This window comes from Polyodon spathula, chromosome 2 (genome assembly GCF_017654505.1).
Source record: "Polyodon spathula isolate WHYD16114869_AA chromosome 2, ASM1765450v1, whole genome shotgun sequence".
NCBI lineage: Eukaryota > Metazoa > Chordata > Actinopteri > Acipenseriformes > Polyodontidae > Polyodon > Polyodon spathula.
In genome coordinates, this window is record NC_054535.1 from 72,762,696 (window position 1) to 72,789,687 (window position 26,992).

Consider the following 26,992-nt stretch of genomic DNA (forward strand, 5'->3'; position numbering starts at 1 on the left):
CATTTTATTATTAACATGTTTCTCATGTGTAATTGAGATGCATTAAAGGCTTAACAGGTATCAGTAGGAGAGTAGAAAAGTCAGAGGAAAATCAGAAGCCCTAACCATAACCTAGATGAATGACGTGCAATATTGTTTGGTCAGTACTTTTCACTTTTTTTTATTTTTAAAAAATAAATAGGACTTATTTTATTTCTCTTCTCTTTGACAAAAGTGTGTGATTAATAAAGGGTAGAGAGTGTTTACTGCACTGTACTTCCACCTTGGAGCCATTCATTTTTTGATTTCAGTAGACGGCCAATGCTAGCATCTTGAAGACAGAAACACTGACATCTGGTGTGCAGAACATATGCCTTGTCAATTATACTGTACCCTATCCACACTATCTAAATAAAGTGCGATCAACACACATTGAAACTATGCAAATACCATTCTCTTCCTTCACAATCATGTGTCATCAGTACTTTAGAGCACAATTGGAAGTCCTTCTAAAATGCTGGGGTTGGTAGCGGTGTGGTTTATGTCTAGCATGCCTTGTCAATTATACTATACCCTATCCACACTTTCTAAATAAAGTGCGATCAACACAAATTGAAACTATGCAAATACCATTCACTTCCTTCACAATCACATGTCATTAGTACTTTAGAGCACAATTGGAAGTCCTTCTAAAATGCTGGGGTTGTCTAGCTTAGCAAGATGCTAAAAAGCCAGCATTGGTGTCATCTGTAGTAAGGCTACAGTATAGTGTGCAATCGCAAAAATGTCCATTGCGGTTTTTATTTTGCTTAAACTAGGTTAGAGGAAGCTCTAACAGGAAATTACTTTTGTGTTTATATAAAGCTGTCGGATTTCTTGAGAATGAAAAACAGGGTTCTACAAAAATGATTGTTTTTGTTTTGCATTGAAGATATTCTCATTTGTTTTTTCTTGTAAACCCACAAATACTAGTACAAGTGACTGTTACTCTTCAGTCATTCAAAATGGTGTACCACATTTCAGATTTTTTTCAGTTTGGTATGGACATGTAATCAGCTTATTAGCACATTTTTAATAGGTACTAAGTACAATAAAACAAAATCTATCGCTGTGTATTGTTTTCCCAGGGATAATGACTTTGACTACCTAGAGTTCCGATTATGGATAGGCCTGTGGTCAGCGTTCTTCTGCCTCCTCCTGGTTGCTACGGATGCCAGCTTCCTGGTCCAGTATTTCACCCGGTTCACAGAGGAAGGCTTTTCCTCGCTTATCAGCTTCATTTTTATCTATGATGCCTTTAAAAAGATGCTCAAGATGGCAGACTACTACCCAATCAACTCGGACTATAAGCTTGATCATGTAACCCTTTATGGCTGTACGTGTATGCCGCCTACACCAGGTAAGAACTGTTCTTTTTTTTTCTAATTTATTAAATCCTCCATGCATCCAGTACTGTGAAGAGGTTGAGAGGAAGTGGTGACTTTTAAATATGAATCCAGTGGAGATAAATAAATAAATAAATAAATAAAAATCGATGAGTACTTGACTTTGAGGGTCTAGTGTGAAATGTAGCAAAGCAATTACAGTTAGATTGCAACAAGAACAATGTTGTCGTCGGTTTCAGTGTGACAACTGCTGTTTCTTCAGTGGGCATTTGAAAAATAGAACATTTTAATATCTAAATGTTTTTCAAATATCTGTTAGTTACTGTAGATAGTATAGACTTCTACACTAGATTCAGGGAAGGTCGCACACACCTGACTTTGTGCATACCATTTTGAGTCCCTTTTTTATTTTATGCAACATCCTTTAGTGTCCCTTGGTGTCAGCATAGATTCTGTATATCCCTCTAACACCCTCGTCCACTCAATCACGAAACGTGAACCCTGTATTGTAAAACTAAAATACTCAATGTCCAGTCGTGTAGTCCTGAGCTCAAAATAATACTCAATAATAGACCTTGAACTATCCAGAAAAAGGGTTATGTTTCCAATACATATTGAATCGTCAAAGCTCTATGTGTTGTATTGTTAATGGCTAACTGTAGACAAACACAGCAGTAGAAGTGCTCAATAGGAAGGAATGCTGTGTGAAATTCCTTTTTGATAGCAGCCACTTTAGACAGTACTTATCACTGCAAAATCAACATCACTGCCATCCAGAAGTGACTGAGGTTGTTGGTTGGTGGACATTCTTCATTGTTTCCATTTTACGTGATGACTCATAATTAATAGAACAGGGCTGTGTATTTAATAGTGAGACCAGGGGTTTGGGTGCCTAACGTGCTAAGAAAAGTGTTTAGCTATCTTTTTTGTGTGTTAATTGAATAGTGATGATGATACATTTATGAACACTGTATAAGTCACACACGCTGCTAGTTGTCCTAACTATGTGCACACAGAATGGAAAAAAAAACTAAACAAAAACACTTAAACAGTGTTGGGCCTAGTAATTGTTCTGCCTCCGTTTGCCTCGATAAAGGAATAGCCCACTGGAACTCACAGGTTCTATATTGTTGCAATAATGTACCTGTGTATATTTGGTCATACCATTGTGATACTATTGATAACAAATGGAAATGCTACCACAGTGACACCAGCCTACTAATGACTCATAAAAGATGCCACTGTGCTTCCATTGTCCCATCATACCGAACCTTTGCATCTGCCACAGCCTACTCTTTATTTGTTTTGTTTTTGTCTCGTTTTCGCATGGCAAATCAGTCTGTCTTTATTGTGCAGTTACGCAGCGCTTCCTGTATTTTCACATGATGAAAATGCAGCAAAAACAAAGCAAACAAGCAAGCTACGGTTAGATAACAGTTTTAGATACTGTGATGAATTTTTTGCATTTCCATGTGCAAGTGAACTGTGACATTAGGGCCTTATCGAGCACTAAATCCTATAATTCTGAATACTGACTTTGGATACTGTTTTAATTCTGGAAACTGGTGGTGATGTTGTTTTTTAAACTTTTGCTAGATTGCTTTGCCTTTCACATTTTGTGTAGGTCTGTGAATGGGTAAGATTTTGATTTAATTTTGCTGTTGGGTCGTTAATGGGGAATTTTACATACTGCTACAATACATACTGGATTTAAGTGTGTCCACAGTCATCTCTTCTAGCAAGTGATATTTTCAGATTCATATCGTTTTGAATTAAAATACTGCTTCTGTTGAAAATATAGCATTGTACTAACAAAACCAAGCACAGTACTACTGTACTGTAGCCTACTTATTCTAAAACACAGTCCATTCAGCTATGTATTTTTGACATTATCTTTTTTGTGTTACCTGAAAAAATGGACTGGACAAGGGTTGGAACAGACCCAAATGAAATAGTCAAAATTTTCTAGGGTCGGATATGCGAGTGCTGACTGTATATGTACAGTACTCCCTCGCTATAACACGCATTCATTATAACAAACCTGGCCCCTGGACCTAAATCAATATCTATTTTATTTTTTTTTTTTTTTTTTTTATTTTTTTTTTTTTTCAACCTCCAAACTGTAAACTTAAGATGTTGGAAATGGTGGTTTGTGAATAGTTACATACCAAACTAAATTACTAAATTACTGATTATCTTAAATGAATACATGCATGAAGCAAATCATTTATCATTGTGGCAACCTCTAAATGTGACCTACAATTTGTGAATTACATGAATTTAGCGATGGAGTATGCCAGAGAAAAATCCCCCTCACTCATCCCAGTCATCCTTTTCTTTTACTTTTCTTTCTTTGATTTCCTCTTTCTGTGTCAGTCCAAACACACACAGTTGTTACTTAGGACTCCTTTGCTTTTTATAGTGCATTCAGTTGTTTTAGTTCCTGATTGCACCACTAAATAAACCTGGTTTCAGTGGGTCTTAACACAGTGCTCAATTGTCTATTTGGGAACCCATTGCACTGTCATCAGAATCGCTTTGGCGAATATGTTAACGATGGGGCAGGCGCTGTATAACTGGGCAAGACATGTCTTCAGAATACCATTTCAGTCCAGTACATTTTTTTTTTTTTTTTTTTTTTTTTTTTTTTACACCTTTGCTCCATTATCTCCTATGCACCACATTTGAGCTGTGATCAGAATACAACCCTAAGAGTTTTAGTTTATAAATCAGTAAGAGTTTAAGATGTTTGTGTTAATAAAAGGTTTTTAAACTATACTTTTCATGTATTTTCCTTGAGAAACTATAGATAATAGGTAGTAAATGTAAAAAAAAAAAAAAAAAAAAATCAATGATTTAAAAAAAAAAAGAAAATCAGTGATTTAAATTGACTTGATTTAAATCAGCCAACCCTTCTCCGTAACAAAAATCTTTATGTTGCAACAAAGCTGGAAACTATATTGATCGTTTGAAAAAAAAAGAGTAACGCTTCTTCAGCAACCATGCGGCAAAGCAAAATTGATTAAAGAAAAAAAAAAACATGAGGAGCTGATGAACTTTTCATGTCGGGTTGATTTGGAATAAAAGACCAGTTTGGGATTCTTGCATGTTGGATTCAGATTTGGTGCACTTTGAAAAGATTCATGTCAGATTGATTTTGAATAAAAGTTAGCTTCAATTTGGGTTTTTGTTTTTTATATATAACGAACAAAATGCTTGCACCCCAACAGGTTTGTTATAGCAAGGGTGTACTGTGTGTTGTGTGTGTGTGTGTGTGTGTGTGTGTGTGTGTGTGTGTCTATTTATCTATCTATCTATAACAGTGCCTATAGAAAGTCTACACCCCCTTGAACTTTTTCCACATTTTGTTGCGTCAGTGCCTCAGTTTCATGCATTTAAATGAATATTTTTTTCCACTTATCTACACACCATACTCCACACTGTTAGGGGGGAAAAAAGTTTTTATTGAGAAAAAAAAGTTATATATTAAAAATACAAAACTGAAAGATCATAATTGGATAAGTCTCCACCCCCCTGAGTTAATACTTGGTGGAAGCACCTTTGGCAGCAATTGCAGCTGTGAGTGTGTTGGGATAGGTCTGTACAAACTTTGCACACCAAGATTTGGCTATATTTGACCATTTTTCTTTACAAAACTGTTCAAGCTGTGTTCAAGCTTCCTTGGGGAGTGTTGAGGGACAGCAGTCGTCAAGTCATGCCACACATTTTGATTGGATTTAGGTCGGGGCTCTGACTGGGTCACTCAAGGACATTAACCTTTTTGTTCCTTAGCCACTCCAGTGTAGCTTTGGCTGTTTGCTTTGGGTTGTTGTCATGCTGAAAGGTGAACTTCTGTTTCAGCTTTCTTGCAGAGGGCAGCAGGTTTTCCTCAAGGACTTCTCTGTGCTTTGCTCCATTCATTTTCCCTTCTATCCTGACAAGTGCCCCAGTCCCTGCCGATGAGAAACATCCCCATAACATGATGCTCTCACCATGATGCGCTGTGTTGGGTTTGCGCTAAACATAACACTTTGCATTTAGGCCAAAAAGTTCCGTTTTAGTTTGTCAGACCACATTTTTTTTTGCCACATGGCTACAGAATCTCCTGAGTGTTTTTCAAGGTGGACTTTCTTGAGTAATAACTTCCTTCTTGCCAGGTGGGATTTGTGGAGTGCTTGGGATATTGTTGTCACATGCACACTTTGACCAGTCTTGGTCATAAAGCCTGTAGCTCTTGCAAAGTTGCCATTGGCCTGTTTGTAGTCTCTCTGATCAGTCTCCTTCTTGCTCGGTCATCCAGTTTGGAGGGACGGCCTGATCTAGGCAGGGTCTTGGTGGTGCCATACACCTTCCATTTCTTAATAATCGTCTTGACTGTGCTCCAAGGGATATTCAAGGCCTTTGATATTTTTTTTATACCCGTCCCCTGATCTGTGCCTTTCAACAACTTTGTCGATTGAATTCCTTCATGCAACCTTAGGAAGTTGACTGGAAGCACAGCACTGCAGAATCTGTAAGAAGTGTTCGATAAATATTCTTCTCCAACAGCTTCAGATAAATTACTCCTTTACTATAATATCTTTGTGCTTAATTCAGGAAAATTTGAGACAGAATTCTAGAAATAAATATTAGGCAAGATTTACTGGAATTATTTTGTTAGCACTGTGTACTAAGTTAACAGAAACATTTTAAATAACAAACATCAATGATTAAGTGATTGCTATCATTTTATCAGTATAAATCCAATGACTAAACATAGATTTCAAATTGCATATATTATTCATAGTGTTAGGTGTCTCATGGTGCGTTTACACTCGACGTTTTTAACACGGCTTTGGGGCATCTCAGGTCTTTTTTCTGCAGTGTAAACACACACAGCCTACCCGCAGTTGTCATAAAAACGTCCAACTACAGATGCGGCTCAGCGTCAGTTTAGGTCCGTCTGAAAAGCAGTGTAAACTCACCTCACTTTAGGATAGGTTCACGCACGACATGAGCGCTGCTCGGCTCCTCCTTAAGAGGAAGAAGCGGCAGTGCTGTTTCAGCGTTACAAAAAGAGAGGAACAGCTTGAGACGCAAGAGTCCTGAATAGTTAAATTTATTAACTGTTTATACTTGAGTATTTTGTAAATAGCTCCGTTTTATTATTAAGTTGTCATCAAAAGTGTACATATCCCCAAATTCCAAATACCCTACACTGAGCTATTTAAACTTTTGACGGTAACTTTTGTGCTTTGATAAACAGGTGCAGACGCCGGTTGACGTCAAAGAAACAAAAGTGTAATATTTCAGTATATCTGTGAGAATTTCTAAAAACAAAAGTGTAATATTTGAGTATATCGGTGATAATTTTAAAAAATGCTATCAAAAATAATTTTATACAAAAACTACCTTGTCTTGTGTTTTTCCCAGTTATTTTAATGTAAACCACTTAGATATTGGTTTAGTTTCAAACACGCTTTAACAAATCGTCATCTTGTTGTTTGTTTTTATTGTTATTTAAATAAACATTTTGATTGTACCAGTGATTAGCTTAAAAAAAGGACTTTCTTTTTTTTTGTTTCTGACAACCGCGGCGTGAACTAGGGAGAGCAAGAAAGCAGAGCTGTCATTGCATTGTGGGGCGAAACTCAAATCTAGAGTGCACTCTTAGCGGAAGCACAAAATAAATACATACACCGAGAAATAGCGAATAGGTCTGGCGAACTACCCGCTTTCCACCCCCCCCCACCCTCCCCCCCCACCCCCCCCCCCCCCCCCCCCCCCCCCCCCCCCCCCCCCCCCCCGCACTTTTTGATTATAGTTCATCTGTTACACAATTGCTTTTTACATTTTGTGTTCTAAGTTTTAAATACAAATTGTTTTAATAATTTGCAGTCCCTGTCATTTTGTTTTTTAAAAAAGGAACTAAATGTTTGTTTTGAATAACTACAAACAATTTAGATAGTGTACTTATTATTCATTTGCAGTAGTAGTAAAAATAAAATGTTTTTTTCTCCAGTATTCCTGTGGCTGCTTAGCCTATTTTAAGTAAAAATAAAGGACTTACGTATCAATTATGTACAAATCCACATGATATATATATGATATATACATATATATATTATATATATATATATATATATATATATATATATATATATATATATATATATATATATATATATATATATATTATATATAATATATATAGATATATATCTATCTCTCGAGCATCAAAAGAAACTTATCACTTTTATAACACATTTATTTTCGGGAAAAAAGGTATGTAATTGATGGACACTGACAAAATGTTTGTGGTTTCTTTTTAATTACTCGATCCTGCATCCTTGACCGTGACACGCTTGTGCGACTATGACTGAAGCATATGCACTTAATCACCTAATTAATCAGTGAGACACCTGATTGGACACTGGATATGGAGTGATTTCTGCTGTTGAATTGCAAGCTTGAATAAAAGCAATAAAGAAAATCATGGGAAAAAAACATTATGCCACATATGTCAAGAGAGCAACACCTTCGTGCAATCGGCATGTTGGAGGATGGACTAGGGCAGCATACTTTGGCTCCCCGTCCTTGGTGCTCACAGCCAGCAATTTCAAACCTGGCGAGACGGTATAACCAGACACACTCACTGGGAGATCAAGACACCTGCCCAAGATCGACAGATGATGTCCGTTGTTAATCTGCATAATAAAAAGAGTTTTCAACTCTTTCCACATATTCTCAATTGGATTGAGGTCCGGGCTTTGACTGGGCCACTCCAGGACATTGACCTTTTTGTTTTTAAGCCACTCCAGTGTGGCTTTGGCTATATGTTTGGGGTCATTGTCCTGTTGGAAGATACATCTTCTCCCAAGTCCCAGGTCTCTTGTAGACTTCAGCAGGTTTTCCTCCAGGATTTATCTGTACTTTGCTGCATCCATTTTGCCCTCTGTCTTCACAAGCTTTCCAGGTCCTGACACAGAGAAGCATCCCCATAGCATGATGTTGCCACCAGCAGCACCATGCTTCACGGTAGGGATGATGTTCTCAGGATGATCTGCGGTGTTAGGCTTGCGCCAAACATAGCGCTTAACGTTGAGGCCAAAAAGCTCTATTTTGGTCTCATCAGACCATAGAATCTTCTTCCACTTGGTCTCAGAGTCACCCACATGCCTTCTGGCAAACTAGCTGAGATTTGATGTGAGCTTTTTTTCAACAATGGCTTTCTTTTTGCCACTCTCCCATAAAGGCCAGTTTTATGAAGCACAAGGCTATTGCCGTATGCACAGTGTCTCTCAACTCAGACGTGGAAGGTTGTAACTCCTTTAGAGTTGCCATAGGCCTCTTGGTGGCCTCCCTGACTAGTGCCCTTCTCGCCCGGATACTCCGTTTTTGAGGACGGCCTGTTCTAGACAGATTCACAGTTGTGCCATATTCTCTCCATTTCTTAATAATGGACTTGACTGTGCTCCGAGAGATATTCAATGACTTGGAAATGGTCTTATATCCTACCCCTGATTGGTGCTTTTGAAAAACCTTATTCCGTCTTCATGATGTAGTTTTTGTTAGGAAATGTACTAACCAACTGTGGGACCTCCCAGAGACAGGTGTATTTAACCTGAAATCATGTGAAACACCTTAACTGCACACAGGTGGACTCCATTCAACTAACTATGTGACTTCTAAAGACAATTGGTTGCACCAGAGCTTATTAGGTGTGTCACAGCAAAGGGGGTGAATACTTATGCAATCAATTATTTTCTGTTTTATATTTGTAATTAAAACAATTTGTAGATTTTATTTTTCATTTTGACATTATGGACTTTTTTTTGTGTTGATTTCATGTTGTAACAGTAAAATGTGGACAAGTTCAAGGGGGGGTGAATACTTTTGAGAGCCACTGTATGTTGTCTGATATCATTGTTTGCTTTCCCAGTATGCTTTAGAATGATTTGGCATAACTCCTCAATATATACCTAGACAGATATGCTATGTCAGCAAATACACAGTGCAAAAAAATGATTATATACTGTGAACTAGACCTGATATACTGCTGGGAAGAGGTCTGCAGTAGAGTCTGTGAGCACCACAAGCAGCCTTCCGCTAAGACTGCTCTTCCTTCTGGTTGTATCAATGCACTGGTCTGTTCTCTGCATGAGCTGACTTGATTCCAGTTTTATGCGATAGACTGCATTAGGGGAAACAGCAGTTGTTAGAGATTGGAAAATGTTCCCAGTAAAAAAATATATTTAACTTACAATATGTGTAGGTGTATAAATAGCTCACAGTAGCACTTCAAACTATTAGGACATCAGATATGTTAATGTAACTTGATAAAAAAAAAAAAAAAAGAAATACTCAACTAGCATCCTGAATAATTGTATTCAAATAGTTATTGTCTTATCAACTGTTACTGAAGGTGTAGACTAGGGATATAGTGACTAGAAGCCCTGATTTAAAATCCCAACATGACTACCAGTATGATGTTGGGAATCAAACACAGTGCTCCCTTATTATATTGCTATCTGACTTGTGAATACAATAATTAAATACATAAATAAATAAATCATTGAAATGTCATGTACTTTACTATGCAAGAATTATTCTTTCTCACCTAGGCCTAACTATGAATTGTACAAGCACTGTATACAATAGACATGATACACAATGTCATGTGACATTAATATATGACATTAATATAATTTATTTATTTTTCTTTCTTCTAGACAATAGCTCGGGACTGTTTACTGAGACATCAGATGCGTCATCTACTTGGCTTTTCAACAACACTGGTTTGGTAAGTTTCTTCCAAAAGTCATGATGATTCTATAGTAAAGAGGACATATTGAGTTTATAGGGTATGCTTTTAAATACTCCTGCTGCCTATCGGTACTGGATTCTTACACGCTTTGAAAACATGGTGTTTAAAACTTCATTAGATAGAAGAAAGACTAAGCTTGCACTGAGTCTCCATGATGGGGCACTGCCGGTTGACTCTGAAAGGTTCCATGCCATTACTGTTTAGAGGCAGGGTCAATGCAGTTCATGTATAATAAGTCGATACATGCCCTGTTGATCGTCAAATAAAACCGGAATAAAGAATTGAGAAGTTGTTAACTTTTCCAGGTGTTAAAAAATGCATCCTGCTAATTAAACTGGGTCGGTTCTATTTTGCTCACACTCAGAATAATATATTCTTGCAGTAGTACACGTAACAGTGTTGACTGTGTCAGGAGACAGTAATGGACAGTTAATGTTGGGTCATGTTTCAGCCCTGAGGTGGTTTCATGTCTTACATATTTTGTGAGCCTGTTTTTTTTTTTTTTTTTTTTTTCTTCTAAAAATAGGTGACAGAAAGTGACAGTGAGTTGACACCATATTCAGAATTTATTTTGTAGCCATCAGCAATATCAAATGCTTATTCAGCAAATACCTGAAAGTGCAAGTATTATAGATTTCTACACTTTTCAAAATGCAAAACCTTTTGTTATGAAGTTGTATTTGTTAATGTCCTCAGAATTCACTAAATGTCTGTTAGGGTCATCTATGCCTGCTAAAGTGTTAGCATATGGCATGTCTTCTCTGCTCTGCTGTTCGGTTTTGTGCTCTTTTCTTATATTTTATTGTTTTATATGTGTTTTTGTTCTGCAGCTCCTAAATGCAACCTGGTCTTCCCTGTCAAAGAAAGAGTGTATTAAGTATGGTGGGGAGCTAATTGGAAATAGCTGCAAGTATGTTCCAGACATCGCCCTGATGTCCTTTATCCTCTTCTTTGGCACCTACACTGTCTCCATGGGTCTGAAGAAGTTCAAAACCAGCCAGTTTTTCCCCACCACTGTAAGTCATTGCAATCCTGAAATTTCAGCTGAAAATCTTTGTGAAACTGAATTGCTCCCATCTTTGACCTTGCTGCTTTTATGCATCGATACTGTTCTGCAGAAATAGTTTATGATTCAATATACCTGCACTGTAACTACAAAAGCTAAGAGATATGTACTTTTAGATTAATACATAGTTTATTCATAAGAGTCGTGCAGATTAAAAAAGTCTTCTTAGTTGGGCATTCATAACTCGGGGTTCGATTCCACAGTCCAAAATCCATCCTTTGTAAGGTATGTCCAACAACAAGCAGTAGGTGAAATGAAACTTCAGCAGCAGGGCTCTGTTTCATTGCTATTAGCTGATTACAGTTATTTTTTTGCCAGTAGATCAGTCAGTAAGTTGCTCATGTTTCACGCAGTTAGTGGCATATAAATGTCTTTTGATGCCCCTGCATTCTGTATTGAGATAGATACAAAGCACATGTATTAAACCCCGTAAACCAAGTATTTGTAGAATGCAGAGCTGGTTAGGATTTGTGTGTGTTATGTGAAAGATTTTTATTTTGGATTATGTTGTTACAACTGTTTAAATAACATACCAGGGGCCCGTTTCATAAAAGTAATTTGCAATGATTTGCAATAGGAAGCATCTCGCAAAAAAAAAAAAAAAAGAAAAAAAAAAGGGTTTTATAAAACTTCTGCTGAGCTGCAACATCACCAATTTTCACAAGAAATCAGCGACAGCAGCAAGTAGCAACTTTCATCGCAGATCTTGTTTTAGGACATACAATGGCACTCATATTACTAGCTCGCTGTGGAACTACACTTTATTAAACAAATTTATCAAGTAAAACATTCTGATGACAATATAAACTTGTCTCTGTATCTTATAACCTCCTTACACACACACACACACACACACACACACACACATATATATATATATATATATTGCGCTTTTTATTGGATATATACAAAAGGTTTAAATAATTGCACAATTATTTAATGACGTGTAACTCAAAGTTATGTGGGTGAAAAATAACAGTAACAGAGACAAGGTCAAGTTGTAAAAACAAACACAATTTATTAATGAAATACAATCATATACCAAAAATACCAATTTTCCAGTATGATAACAGCATTATTGGGCAGATTGCCTTGCTTTAAACGGATGACTGTGCAGCAGTTTTAGGTAACCTAGGTAAAGTGACATCATGTGTACTGTAAGTAATAGCTAACTGTTGATACAGTAATGAATAATCAAAATAAGTTTATACCAAAGGCCTCCCCATGAAAAATGATCTGAAAATATGTATTGTAAATAAACATGTATTTCTTTCTCTTCAAATGCAAACCTTGCAACTTCTGGAACTGTATTGCCACTCTGTGAAATGTTAACAAATCTCTTCATACCAGAGAAGTACCGAACAGCACGACGTCGAAACATAATAGTATTCATTGTAATTTCAGGTTAGGAAGCTTATCAGTGACTTTGCCATTGTTTTGTCCATTCTGATTTTCTGTGGAGTTGATGCACTGGTTGGGGTGGACACACCGAAGCTTATTGTGCCAAGCGAATTCAAGGTAAGCTAAGATGCTTTTTTTTTTTTTTTTTGTGCATGGCATCGGTACATGTGATACTTTGTGAGAACTGTTAATTGACAGTTTTTTGACAATTTTTTCTTTGGAAGAATTATGGGTAGTTCAGTAACTTTGTCCATCTCACCATAGTTACTTCAGCCAGAATTGGGATCTTTTAGTCTTTTTTGTTTATGCTGCATATATGGATTACCCATTTTAAACAATATTACTAGTGCTTCTGATCCTGCCCCCCTTAGTCATTTAGGTTCAGAACTGCTCTCTGGCCTGTGTTGACTCTGAGCTTAGATGTTCACCAAAGCTGGGTGCTGTGATGTAGTTCAATAGCACATTAGAAGTGATCACCAAACACTGCTGCTAATGGCCATTGTGGAGTATTTGCACCTGATCTTTTGCAGTAATTTGTTTTTGTTTCATTTTTGTTTTTCTTTTTAGCCAACAAGCCCAAATAGAGGATGGTTTGTCCCTCCATTCGGAGGCAATCCCTGGTGGGTTTACCTGGCAGCTGCCCTCCCTGCACTGCTAGTCACCATCCTCATCTTCATGGACCAACAGATCACAGCTGTCATTGTCAACAGGAAAGAACACAAGCTCAAGGTAGGTAATCCGGACAAGAGGGAGCAATACAGCTGGCACAAGATAGTGCTGCGTTCTTAATTACAGGTGTCCTGTACTCTTTCTATTCAGAAAAGACATGAAGCATTTAGGGTAATTTCCAGAAAGAAACAAGGCATTCAAATAATAAATGAAGCGAGTATTTGATCACATTAGTATTTGCAATAATACAACTTGTAAGGGGTTGAAACTGTGTGTGTGTAGGTAATTGTCCTCAGAAATGGTTAATGTACTGTAGTAGTAGATTAACAGTAGATGTGTTTAACTTTTCATTTTAATTTTAACATACTTCTCCAGATATAAAAATCTATCTGATTACCTAGTGCCTAACCAGCTTTACTCCACTTTGGAAGGGTGAAGTAGAATCTTTATGTTGCAGATTGTCCTATGTACAATAGCTCCACACAGTTAAATCTGTGCAAGGCTTATTTAGCTGGGCTGTTGTTCTCTCACCTTACACTATCAGTTACATTTGAAACCTTTTGGTGTTACAAAATATTGCATGCCAGACATAATCTTCTCAGCCTTGTCTAATTGCTGTCTCCCTTTAATAGGATTGTATGCCTGCTGTTTTCTAATCTGCATATCTTAAGTATGTTTCATGTTTCCATAATGTGCAATTAGCAGGAGGCAACACACAGTAATTCTTTTGGAGTGGCGTGGCTCGTAAGGAGGTGCATTTTCTCATTTTAAAGCTGGCTTTGGAGGTCCCCTGGCTTTTCCTGTGACTGCAACATATCCAAATCTCTGCTGTGTCACTCACAATATCTTGGACGATGTGGCAGAATAGCACAATGTTAGCATTGTGATGGATGGAACACTGTGCAGATTAGCGCTGCATATAAACCGAATCTTTGTGTTTTTTAATGAAAAGCTCCAACTGCCGAGGCACTGCAGTGAGTGAGACATTATAAAAACATAATAATTGAAGAAATGTAATATGCAACAAAGGGGGAATACTAAAATTATTCATTTGTAAAGTGATTCGCAATCACAACATTTATGCAGTGTCAAACCTGACAACCTGTCATGCATGATGTCCCTCAAACTTGACGATGGTTTAGAGTTTAATGAACTCCTGTTAAAACTATACATGACGTTTTTTAATGTTGGCCTAATTTAGTAATATACAGTACAATACAGCATAAATTAAACACAAATTAGCAGCATAGGTTGACAAGCCAAAGTGCATGTGGATCTTTCATCTTTGGGAATAGCTAATGTACTGTGCTTGGGCATGTCTTTTGAAGATTGAAAACAAAGGAGAAAATTGTTATCTGTGTCGTGGATACTTATAAAGCCATTGAATATTTAAATTGTATTCATAAGTTTGCAATGAATGATACCAGGATTTACATAAAGGAGGTAAAAGAATAGAAGGGGTAAGTTAAAGGTGAAATATGGAGAAGATAGAGAAATTATATTAAAAAAAAGTCTACAGCTGTAGTAAAACAATAAAATATTTTCATATAATTTTCAATAAGATATTTTAATCTGTACCAGTATAGATGAATATAGCAGTATTTTTTCTGTGTATACTCTTTTAGTTGTTGGCCAGTGTTGCACTAAAGTTTAAAGTTTTATTTATTTATATAGTATCTTTAACACAAAGTGTCTCAAAGTGCTTTACAACACAATAAAAAACAACAAAATACAGAATTAAACACAATTTTTACAGCAAAATTGTTAATATTAATAAAAAGTAAGCAACAACTCGTTTAAAAACAGAAATACAGTGAACAAGTTTAAAATAATATATTGATACATAAAATCAGGATTCAAAAGCTAATCTAAAAAATGAGTTTTTAGCCTTGACTTAAAAACATTAAGGGACTCTGCTTCTCTGATGTTGGATGGCAGTCTATTCCACAATCTTGGTACGTTGTAGCTAAAAGCTCTTTCATCCTTTCTCTTGGTCTTAATCTTTTGGAACAAGCAAAAGACCAGAGTCGGCTGACCTTAGAGCACGGACAGGCGCATGTGGGCACAGGAGCTCTTTTAGACAGTCAGGAGCCAAACCATGGAGCGCCTTGTAAGTCAACAGCAAGACCTTAAAATCAATTCAAAAATGTATTGGAAGCCAGTGAAGTGCAGCCAATACTGGAGTTATGTGGTCTATTTCTTTATTCTACTTATCACCCTGGCAGCTGCATTTTGAACACGCTGCAAATGGAATAAGGCATGATTTGGTAGCCGGGATAACAGAGCATTGTAGTAATCCAGTCTAGATGAAACAAATGCATGAATTAGCATCTCAGCATCAGACAATGATAAAAAAAAATCTTGGTAATGTTATGCAAATGATAAAAGGACACTTTTTAGTGTTTTTGCGAATATGAGCCTCGGAACATAAATCAGAATCAATTACAAATCTCAGGTTTCTGGCCTTGGAATTTATATTTTAATTATATTTACCTAAATATGAATTTAACTGCAAAACATTTTAAGACATCCAGCTTTCCACCTCTGACAGACATGCAATTAGGGTGGAGACAGCCGATATATCCCCAGGTTTTACAGAGATGTAAAGTTGCGTGTTATCAGCATAACAGTGAAAGTATACGTGGTGTTTACGGATAATCATGCCCAGTGGTAGCATATATGAGGAGAACAGTAAGGGGCCCAGAATGGAGCAGGGGGGGACACCACAGGAGATAGTAGATAATTGTGATACAGAGTCTGCTATTGAAACAAAGCTATGCCTGTCCGTAAGGTATCACCTAAGCCAGCCTAAAAGAGGTCCTGATAGCCCTATCCAACTTTCAAGGCGATCGGTTAAAATACCATGGACCAGTGGTATCAAATGCTGCACTTAGATCTAACAGAACCAGAATGAATATGTGAGGGCAGTCTCTGTACTGTGACCAGATCTAAAGCCTGATTGAAACTTTTCAAGTATTTGGTTATCACCAAGAAATATATTGAGTTGGCCAGCTACCACCTTCTCTAAAACTTTAGCGGCAAAAGGTAAATTGGATATAGGTCTAAAGTTGCTTAAAATAGTCAGATCTAAGTTATGTTTTTTTGAGTATGGGCTTTACCAGGGCAGTTTTAAAAGCATCAGGAACTATTCCAGTTGACAAGGATTTATTTATAATTTCCAAAACAAAGGGACACAGATCATTAAAAATGTCTGTGAGGAATTTAGTGGGGATTGGATCTAAAATACAAGTGGCCACCATACCCACACTAAAGCATAATCCAGTAACTTTCAGTTGCCTTATAACACATAACCACTGCATAAGAAAGGGTACATGAGCAAATTGTGGAACTCCATTTTCAGAGTTTTTTTGACTCTTTTATATTTTGTATTTGTATTTTCATAAACTAAAAACAGTTTGTTGTCTCTCTTATATTTTGTATTTGTATTTTCAGAAACTACAAACTGTTCTAGATAATCCTGTTTTTTTTTTTTCATTTTCACAGAAAGGTGCTGGCTACCACCTGGATCTCTTCTGGGTAGCCATTCTGATAATAGTGTGTTCGTTCATGGCACTGCCCTGGTACGTTGCTGCTACTGTGATCTCAATTGCCCACATTGACAGCTTGAAAATGGAGACAGAAACCTCAGCACCTGGAGAGCAACCCAAGTTTTTGGGAGTTAGGTAAGAGAAGCACTGTTTGTATGCAGGTTAATGTATATGTACAGAAGTATTTCTGAGTTTGGAATTCTCTCTTTCGTTTTTATAACTTTTCTGTGTGTCAGACAGTGTTGGGGCGACAGAACTTGGAACCAGACTGAATAATGTAAACAAATAACATGAAATAGGTGAAAAAACAAATAATTTGACGCTACTTCAATCTGAGTACTTCTGATGGATCCCTTGGTGATTTTTACCTACCTCATAATGTACATGTGAACACACTAAAATACTAATTATGACAAATATTCTCTGTCAAGTCTTTGAGCCCAAAAGCTTATAGAATACAAACAGTTAATGTCACAAGAGCCTCGACAAGTGTTTGCAGGAGCAGCCTTACATTTTTCCTGCTTATGCCAGAACAATTTAACAAGCACTAAATATGAGTGCACTCTGAAGTGAGCCTACGACTTTATTTCAGTTGTCTAAGATGCTCTAATAATATAGCTGTCAGCAAAACCAAATAACATGGGATCCTATACTGTGTGGATGTAGCGTGACAACATCATTATAATCTGAGAGATGATGTTGTTTTAAATAGGAAAAATCAGCATGCTTTATTTTGGAACTACAAAATCTCTCAGAAGTTTTACAATAGTAGCTTATTACCTTAGCATATACTACCTCCATACAGAGAAAAACGCTTAGCTGTTAGAATACTCTTAAAGTGTGGTCCTGGGTATATAAATAAAAGTACTTTTCCTCTACCAGCCTTGTTTTTCAAGAGGAAAACAACCCTATTGTAGCATGATGAACAAAGCTTTGTGTATTTATAGGGAACAAAGAGTGACTGGGACCATTGTCTTTCTTCTGACTGGTGTGTCTGTCTTCATGGCTCCAATTCTGAAGGTATACTTCTACATTATTTCATAGGTTAAAGCTACATTAACATTGCCTAGGTGAGAATACTCAAAAGGTCCAACAGGAAAGCCTAACCAAAATGTGCTTGCAACACAAAATGAGATGTTTTCATGTGTGAGGTTAAAGCAAGAAGTGGAGAACTAGACAGTAAGTTTTTTTTAGTGTTTTGTAGGTTTGATTTCTTAAACATCAAATACATGCCAGGTAGGCCTTTTTAAAGAAAGCCTGGCTTTGAACAAGCAACAAACACATATGATAAATGTTGCAGCTGTATGTCCACTGTTTTGTCATTTCAAGTATTTTCACCAAACAAACATTAAACTTTAAAGTGACAGTGTGCAGTGCAAAAGCACATCATGAAAAAACACATTTTTTAGGTGAAAAATGCTAGAATTAAAGTCTCTACATTTAAAAAATAAAACATGAATGATGCCTTTACATAGTCTCTGTAAGTAAGAAATGGGAGCGTCCAGGGTGAAAACACAACACAAAATGATAAATTAACGTAGCGTCCAAAGTAACACCTTAGAATTAAAATGTTCAATACAAAAAAATGCCTTAGTTACAAGCTTGTGCAGGGTCTAAAAAATAAAATTATTGATAATAATAATAATAATAATAATAATAATAATAATAATAATAATAATAATATGGATTGTAGCGTAACAGGCAACTGTTGTCAATCAGACTGTGGAATCTGTATCATCTGATTTGAAACCGCCGAACTCCACGTCTTTGTCATCTGAACTGTCCTCGACCTTGACGTTCTGGATGACTCTGCCTGAAGCATACACCGATGATGTAAGCGTGCGTGCTGCGATTGTAAGCGGCATGCTATGGAGCAGCATGCGGATATAGAACTGAATTGGGAATTTTTAGAAAACATGGAAAGTTTGCCGTCTGTACTTTCAGGAAGGGGATTGGAGTACTCTTTAAATAATGTGTTTGTGTGTGCCTGTGTGTGTGCGTCACTGAGGGGGTTGGGAGCAGGTCTGGCACGACCAGTCAGAGGAGTGTTGGACGAATATGTGAAAAAGGGGGAGGGATGCATGTGTATGAGGAAATGACAGTTTGAAGGAGAGAGGTGGGATCTGGTAGCAGGAGAATTGAGAGAGGTTGCGTTTGCAAGTGAGCGGAGAGGAACGCGAGCCATTGTTCACTAAAAGCTAAAAAAAAAAAATATAAATACAGCGGTTTCATACTGCTTTGAACCGCAACTGCTGTCTGTCTCATTATATCCTGGAAACCCCGCAACTCGGTGCTACAGTATTTAAGTAAATCCTGTTCGTCTGTGGGGTCTATCAACTTCAATCTCTGTCTCGATCTCTATGTCTCTAAATCATTTGAAGATATCTTCAAATAATGTCATGTTCAATTAAAGATATCTGCAAATCATTTGACGATATCTTCAAATAGCCTCCTGTTCATTTAGCGATATCTCTAAATCGTTTAGATATATCTCTAAATAACTTCCTGTTGATTTGAAGATTTCTTTAAATGGAGAGGAAATCCATTGAAAACAGCATTTTCACAGGAAGTTATTTAGAGATATCTAAATAAACGGGAAGTTATTTGAAGATATCTTCAAATAATTTAGAGATATCTCTAAATAAAATAAGTTATTTCGAGATACCTCTAAATGATTTACAGATATCTGAAAAGTATTTAAATATATCTCAAAATCAATTTTAGATATCTTAAAATGATTTAGGGATATCTTTACATATTTAGAGGTATCTGTCAAATATTTACAGATATCTATAAATTAATCTGAGATATCTCTAAATGATAATTTTACTTGCCATAGAAATGCAATTACATTTTCAATCGACATTTGGTTAACACTTAGCAAGAAACCAGCTATTGCATATTTATTAAATATTAAATTAACATTAAATTAATATGCAGTTAAATATCTATTTACGCATTATAAAGTGTTACCAAGATTTTTAAACACATACACGCTTGTTTGTTTTGATTACTGTACTGTTGATTGGGGGACATTTTGAATGTCAGGTTATTGCGTGGAAGTTTATACCATCCGCCACTTCCTGCAGGTGAATCACATTAACACAAACGTGCCCGTTCTAAGAGGTGGCAACTGTATATATCTTTCTCTATCCCTCTGGTTCTCACTTGTTATGTTTAAAGTACTGTATGATCAAATACACAAATGCAGTGACTTTAGATTTTTTCTTTTTTTTTTTAAGAATTGTTTTACTTATATATAACTGAACATAATTTTATTTGGGTAAATATATTTAGTCACTGCAATGATGTAATCTTTTCTCCTTACTGTGTAAGTGTGATGTGTATTATCAAGTACTGTCTGCCTCCGTGTGGTTAGATTTAGTCAGTGAATTTGTACAGCTTTTGCATGAGTTTAGTGAACGCATTTAAAGTGGGATTGAAAAGCTCCTGACTACCTGTGCTATGGGGTACAAACCCACAACTAATGTACTATCAAGGACATTAGTTAAGCAGAGAAAAGCACACCTCTACAGGTTATGGATTATAATTAATGTTGTACAGTCAGGGTTGGGTAAAATACTCAGGAAATGTATTTTCGATACAAAATACTTCTAAATTGGCATTTGCATTACAATTTACAAAATCCAAATGTAATGAAAATACGTATTTTAATTATGTGTATTTTCGATACTGCCCAACTATGTGTATAGTAGTATTAAAACTGTTAATTTGGTCACTAATGATTTTCTCCTGTTTTTTTTTTGTTTTGTTTTGTTTTCCAGTTCATCCCAATGCCAGTTCTTTATGGAGTTTTCCTCTACATGGGTGTTGCTTCATTAAATAATGTGCAGGTGAGAGACTGTCATACAGAACCTACATTGTGACTTGCATGGAGGGCGCTCAGGAGCAAGTAATCATTAACCAGGGAGCAAGTGCTGCTGATCAGGTCTTGTTTTTTATGCAAAAATGATCACAGGGTAGTTATTGTAGCCGATTACTTTAATGAGTTTGAATATTAGTTCAGACAGTAAGGGCTTAGATCCAGACATATTCATCATACAATCATGCACTTCAGGTGGTGTTCAAAGTTCCTTTGTACATAACTGGTATTATTATTGGTAATGGAAAGGCATTTTTTACGTGAAGTGCCAACTCTGCAGCTCATTTGTTGGAATGGGGGGAGCTCTTCATGTGATTAAGTTAATCAGTAAGAACACTAACATGGCCATTTATTCTCCTGCACAGAAGAATAATACTATTAAAGCAGTTAATGCTTGTTATTCTGAGCACACAACATGAACTGAAATTGTACACAGTTTGTAGCCCATACAGTTGACTTGGTCCAATCAATGCACTGCGTACATATTCATGGAGTAGGTGTATTAGCGGCTCTTCTAAAATTATAAGGGTATAGCTTGTTAAACCGAACTAGAACCAAAGCTATTTACTGTACAGAACCAGTTCATTCAAACGCTAAAATCTACCTGCCATATATCTCGATTGAATATCTTTCCTGTTTCAACTCCTTTTATTCAATCTGACTGTTTTGATTTGCACATCACAAACTTGGGTTTATTTCTCAATTTCATGTGTTGGTCAATTTATAGTTAATAGCCTTTACAATAGTTTAAGGAACGCTTACTGAATTATAGCTGCAGAACTCTGCTTCTTCAATTGATTAATAGCTATAAATGTATATGAACTTGTAAGTAGAAGCTCCCATGCATGCTTGTATGCTATACTTCCACTTTTACCTACAGTTTACTTATCTAATTACTTTATACTAATAAAGACATTAAGAAGATGTCACTGTAGTCTATTTTCAGTAGAGTACCAGTACAGTTATTTCATTCTGAGTTTGTTTATTGCCAATTTGTAATGATTGTTAAATAATTGTTCACATACTGTTGTGGTAACCAGTATTTACTAAGTAGGACTAGTACAATGCTACAAAAGCATCATTAAGCGAACTCAACTTTGAGTTTAATTTCTCATGAAAGATCAACATTTCCTGACAGCTAGTCTTGCATGCATATTAGCAGTCTTGTGTAAGATATTGTCTCTGTGTGTATCTGTTTTGTGAGGTTTAAATAATCATCTTCATTTAAAAAAAGCTATTGCTCGTGCTTGTTTTTTTTGGTTTTTTTTTTTTTTTTTTGGAGGTGTTTTTTTCAAAGGGATGAAGCACATTTTCTCAATAACAAGCATTTTTGTTTTTAGTTCATGGATCGCTTGCAGCTGCTTTTAATGCCAGCCAAACATCAGCCGGATTTTATCTACCTGCGGCATGTGCCACTTCGTCGAATCCACTTGTTTACTTTCATTCAGGTGCTCTGTCTGGCCCTGCTATGGGTTCTCAAGTCAACCGTGGCTGCCATTATTTTCCCAGTCATGGTAAGTGCTGTATAGGGGATTCATTTACATCTAGCACATTGCCAAATAAAGGTCACCATGAGCTGTTAAAACTAATTACAGTATGTTCTGAGCAGAAAGCACAGTATACTGAACTTTTTGATTTCATTAACCTTGTTCTTTTTGACTATTGAGCGATTCTGGGAATTTAGCTGCTTTAAGAACTTAAAAACCAAGAAGAGGAGTACTAGGTAATACTTCACTAATACTAGTGCAGAGTAAGGTTATGCTTTATTTAGTCGACAGTCATCTGGTTTCACAGAGCCCGATTAGCACTAATCTTGGACTTACCTAAGGTAACATTACTCCAAGATTAGTGCTAACTAGGGCCTGTGAAACCAGAAGAATACATGGTACTATATGTGTAGATGTTTGATCCATTCCAGAACAATACAGTTTGGTTGTCTTCTAAAGTAACTAACAACCTTTAGTGTTTGGTTTTGAAATGTAAGCTGAGGTAATTTGGATAATAACATTTGGATAAGAGCCAGTCTTCCTTGAGCTTGGGCTAACAGATCTGAGTTGTGGTCGATACAGATCCTGGCCCTCGTGGCTGTGCGGAAGGCTATGGACTACCTTTTCTCCCAGCATGACCTCAGCTTCCTGGATGACGTAATTCCAGAAAAAGACAAGAAGAAGAAGGAAGATGAAAAGAAAAAGAAGAAGAAGAAAGGGAGCATAGACAGTGACATTGATGATGTAAGAAACATTTCTTGGAAACAGTTGGTTTATTTATTGTGCAATATGTGTTAATGCTGCTAGTGAGTGCAGGCCTCTTACGTACTTATCTGTCAGTCTGTGTTGGACCTTCACACAGCTCAGGTCTACAGTATAAGAATAACACTACTTCTATGTTTCTTGAGTCTTGGGTCTGTTTTGAGGTGGCCAGCTTTTAATATACAGATCATGTAGTATCTATGGAATGGTGTATGACTGAGAGCTATCACAGTATTTTGTCACTTTCATGTCTGTTCTTGTTGCATGTAAAATATATATATATATATATATATATATATATATATATATATATATATATATATAATATTGGCTCAAAGAGCCAGCTGCCCAATGTTTCGATATGTTGTACATATCTTTCTCAGGGGAGCCTGTGTTTGAATCAAAACATTGGAGATATTTATAGGTGTTTGACGGCATGACAACTACTTGTTATTGTTTATATTCAAATCCATGATTTATTCTTACATGATGTAATGGTGTTCTATATGTGACATCACTTTTACTTATATCTTTAAATCTATATTAATTCTAATTAACATTATTTTATATAAACTTATATTTATATTATCATGCAATGCTGGCTCTGAGGATCAGCCTTGATATGGTCTCCCCAGCGCATCAGCATGCACAACTTTTGAATTAATTTTGTTTATTTAATTATTTTTAACTTTTATGTATTTATTGGAATTAATTAGTTCATTCTTTTCTGTTGAGTCCCGCTGGCATAATTGTGTTTAGTCTGTTTATCTATTTACTTTCTTTTATTCTTCTATATGTCGCATTATCTAATTTTAGCTGTTCTAATACTACAAACGTTACATCATTTATGTCATATCCTTGACTGGTGAAGTGCTGTACTATTGGTTCATTCATTTTTTTATTTCTAATTAATGAAAAGGTGGTTCTGAATTATTTTATATAAAGTTGTTCCAGACTGTCCAACATATTTTATTTCATCACATTTTTCACAGGCTATTCCATAAACAACATTGCTATTTTTACAGTAGGTATTAGTTTTTAGTGGATATGTGGTGTTCTTATGTTTAATTATATTTCTACTTTTGTCCATGTATTTACAGACTTTACATGTACTAGTGCAAGTATTTGTAGAACCTATTCTGTCAATTATTCTTTTATGTTTACTGTGAACTAGAATATCACCTAAATTAGATTCTTTTGAATGCTACAACTGGGGCCTTAAACACTTTTCAATTTTTCTGAATTATGTAGAATATAGTGCCGTGAAAAAGTGTTTGCCCTTTGTCTGATTTTCTGCATTTTTGCACATTTTTTACATTGAATTTGGTTAGATCTTTTTGTTGGTTGTAGTAGTATATAGAAGGGAGTCTGAGAGAAAAAATGACACCAAAGTTTGGTGTTGCTTTCATTTTTTGATGTGCAAGGTAATCAAACAAGCAGTCTTCAGGTGTGAAAAAGTTATTGCCCCCCTAGTTAACTCAGCCCAATTAAAGGGATAATTAGGGTCAGCTGTTTGAATACTATGGCTAACAATCAGGCCTGATTTGGGCCCGCCCTGCCCAATGTAAATCTGACTAACTTTGGCCCTTACCATCAGAGTGAAGTTGTCAGCACACAGGTTCTAGAGGAACATCATTCCATGATCAAAAGAAATTCCTGACGACCTCCGGGGAAAAAAAAGTTGTTGATGCCTATCAGGCTGGAAAGGGTTACAAAGCCATTTCTAAGGCTCTGGGGCTCCACCAAACCACAGTTGGAGCCATATTGTCCAAATGGAGAAAGTTTGGGACAGTAGTGAATCTTCCCAGGAGTGCAAAAATCTCTCCAAGAGCAAGGCGTAAAATCTTCCAGGCAGTCACAAAGAACCCTAGAACAACACCCAGGGATCTGCAGGCCTGTCTCGCCTCGGCTAAGGTCCGTGTTCATGCATCAGAAAGACACTGGGCAAAAAGGGGATTCATGGCAGAGCAGCAAAGCGGAAACCACTGCTCACTAAGAAGAACATGAATGCTCGTCTCAAGTTTGCCAAAAAGCACCTGGATGATCCTCAAGAGTTCTGGAACAATGTTCTATGGACAGATGAGTCAAAAGTGGAACCTTTTGGCCAACATGGGCCCAGTTATGTCTGGCGAAAACCAAACCCTGCATTCCACAGTAAGATCCTCATACCAAGCATGGTGTGGGTAGTGTCATGATTTGGGGATGCTTTGCTGCATTAGGACCTGGATGACTTGCCATCATTGAAGGAACCATGAATTCTGCTCTATCAGAGAATTCTATAGAAGAATGCCAGGCCATCCTTCCGTGAGCTGAAGCTGAAGCGCAGCTGGGTCATGCAGCAAGACAATGATCCGAAACACACAAGCAAGTCTACATCAGAATTGTTGAAGAACAAGAAATTTAAAGTTTTGGAATGGCCTAGTCAAAGTATAGACCTAAACCCCATTGAGATTCCTCCACAGTGCTGTGAGAAACTGATCAATAACTGCAGGAAGCGTTTGGTTGCAGTTGTTGCTGCTAAAAGTGGCGTAACCAGTTATTGAGTCTAAGGGGGTGATTATTTTTTCACACGGGGGCATTTGGTGTTGCATAACTTTAATTAATAAATAAATTAAGTATGAACATTTTGTGTTATTTGTTCACTCAGGGTCCCTTTTATCTAATATTAGATTTTGGTTGAATATATATATATATATATATATATATATATATATATATATATATATATATATATATATATATATATATATATTTCTAACACTTGCTCTTGCTTTATAGCATCTTAGCATTTTTTTTGTTATTTAAGTATTAACAGTAGATGGTTGTTAAGGCCAGGGCCTTGACTTTGCTGAGCCTCCCATCACTATATAGTCCATGTGATTTATTGTATAGCAATATATCAGTTAAGATGAGAAGATCAAAGTGACATGCAGGTCTGATCCAAGTAGGCTACAATTCTGCAAGCACTTCAGAACGAAATCCCTTGTGTGCTTCACTAAATGTATTCATAGACAAAGTACTCCTTATCTCAGAGTGAATTGTAAAAGAAGTATTGACAGCGACAGGATATGACTAGGCCCAGCAAATAATGCATATTGACATGCATTCCCAAAAGGGTCTTGTAGTGACATTGCTTGGATATACCGTGGGGTCACTAACTACACATAAAGTGAATGCTTAATAGATTACAGCATGTAGTTCACTAGAACATACTGCCCAATTAATTAATGTAGCATAATGCAATGTTTTAGAAATAAGTTTGCCCTGCTACTTTTCATTCATTTAACCTTCATTTTTTGGTGTGCCTTTTCAATTAAATACAATAACGGCAGCGTCTGTCAAAAATGCAGGTTTTTCCATCATTTCTGTGTGCCTTCTACCACAAAGTAAGGAGCTGAGTGCCAGCAGTACTTGGAGCTCAGTGACTGCTTTCTAAGGCTTTGTAAACATTTCCTCCACAGTCGGACTATCCGTACAAAGAGAATGTTCCCAGCATTAAAATCCCCATGGACATGATGGAGCAAGAGCCCTTCTTAAGTGATATCAAAACCTCAGACCGTGAGTAGAACCAACTCATAACCTGCCTGACTGGATGAAGGCTGAAGCAAGGCACTGTATCTTTGCTACCATCACTGTCAACTCATCCCCTGGCCATGGCTTTTATATGTAATACTTGTCAGATTGTGTCGTCCCGTCTGTGCCTAACACTAACTGCCATCCTCTTGGTATCAATAGGTCTCTTGCTGTTGCCTAACCCTCCATCATGAGATTAATTCTGCTTCACACAAATTCTCTCACATGGCTATCCTGGTGTCTAACTTCTCCTTTTTGTCCTCTGTTGATTTTTCCCTCTTTTCCGTCAACTCTTTGCCAAGCTCACTGACTTCAATTAAAGGTACAACATACAGAACAGGCACATTTTGAGTACAGAAGCATCCCCCATACATAACACGAGTAGACCTGACTCCGTGACCGTGACATTTGGCATGGAATGACCTTGCATAAA

General features: G+C 36.7%; 1 protein-coding gene across 4 annotated transcripts in view; it reads left to right on the plus strand.

Moving 5' to 3' along the window:
• LOC121300176 (electrogenic sodium bicarbonate cotransporter 1) overlaps positions 1 to 26,992 on the plus strand; it is a 101,910-nt gene that overhangs the window by 71,886 nt on the left and 3,032 nt on the right. For all 4 annotated transcript variants that reach the window (XM_041228674.1, XM_041228667.1, XM_041228683.1 and 1 more), the window contains 11 exons: positions 1,107 to 1,378; positions 10,076 to 10,146; positions 11,001 to 11,186; positions 12,641 to 12,754; positions 13,205 to 13,366; positions 16,811 to 16,989; positions 17,802 to 17,874; positions 20,640 to 20,708; positions 22,078 to 22,251; positions 22,807 to 22,968; positions 26,448 to 26,544. In XM_041228674.1, coding sequence (XP_041084608.1) covers positions 1,107 to 1,378; positions 10,076 to 10,146; positions 11,001 to 11,186; positions 12,641 to 12,754; positions 13,205 to 13,366; positions 16,811 to 16,989; positions 17,802 to 17,874; positions 20,640 to 20,708; positions 22,078 to 22,251; positions 22,807 to 22,968; positions 26,448 to 26,544 — 1,559 coding nt within the window. The remainder of the gene's footprint in view (positions 1 to 1,106; positions 1,379 to 10,075; positions 10,147 to 11,000; positions 11,187 to 12,640; positions 12,755 to 13,204; positions 13,367 to 16,810; positions 16,990 to 17,801; positions 17,875 to 20,639; positions 20,709 to 22,077; positions 22,252 to 22,806; positions 22,969 to 26,447; positions 26,545 to 26,992) is intronic.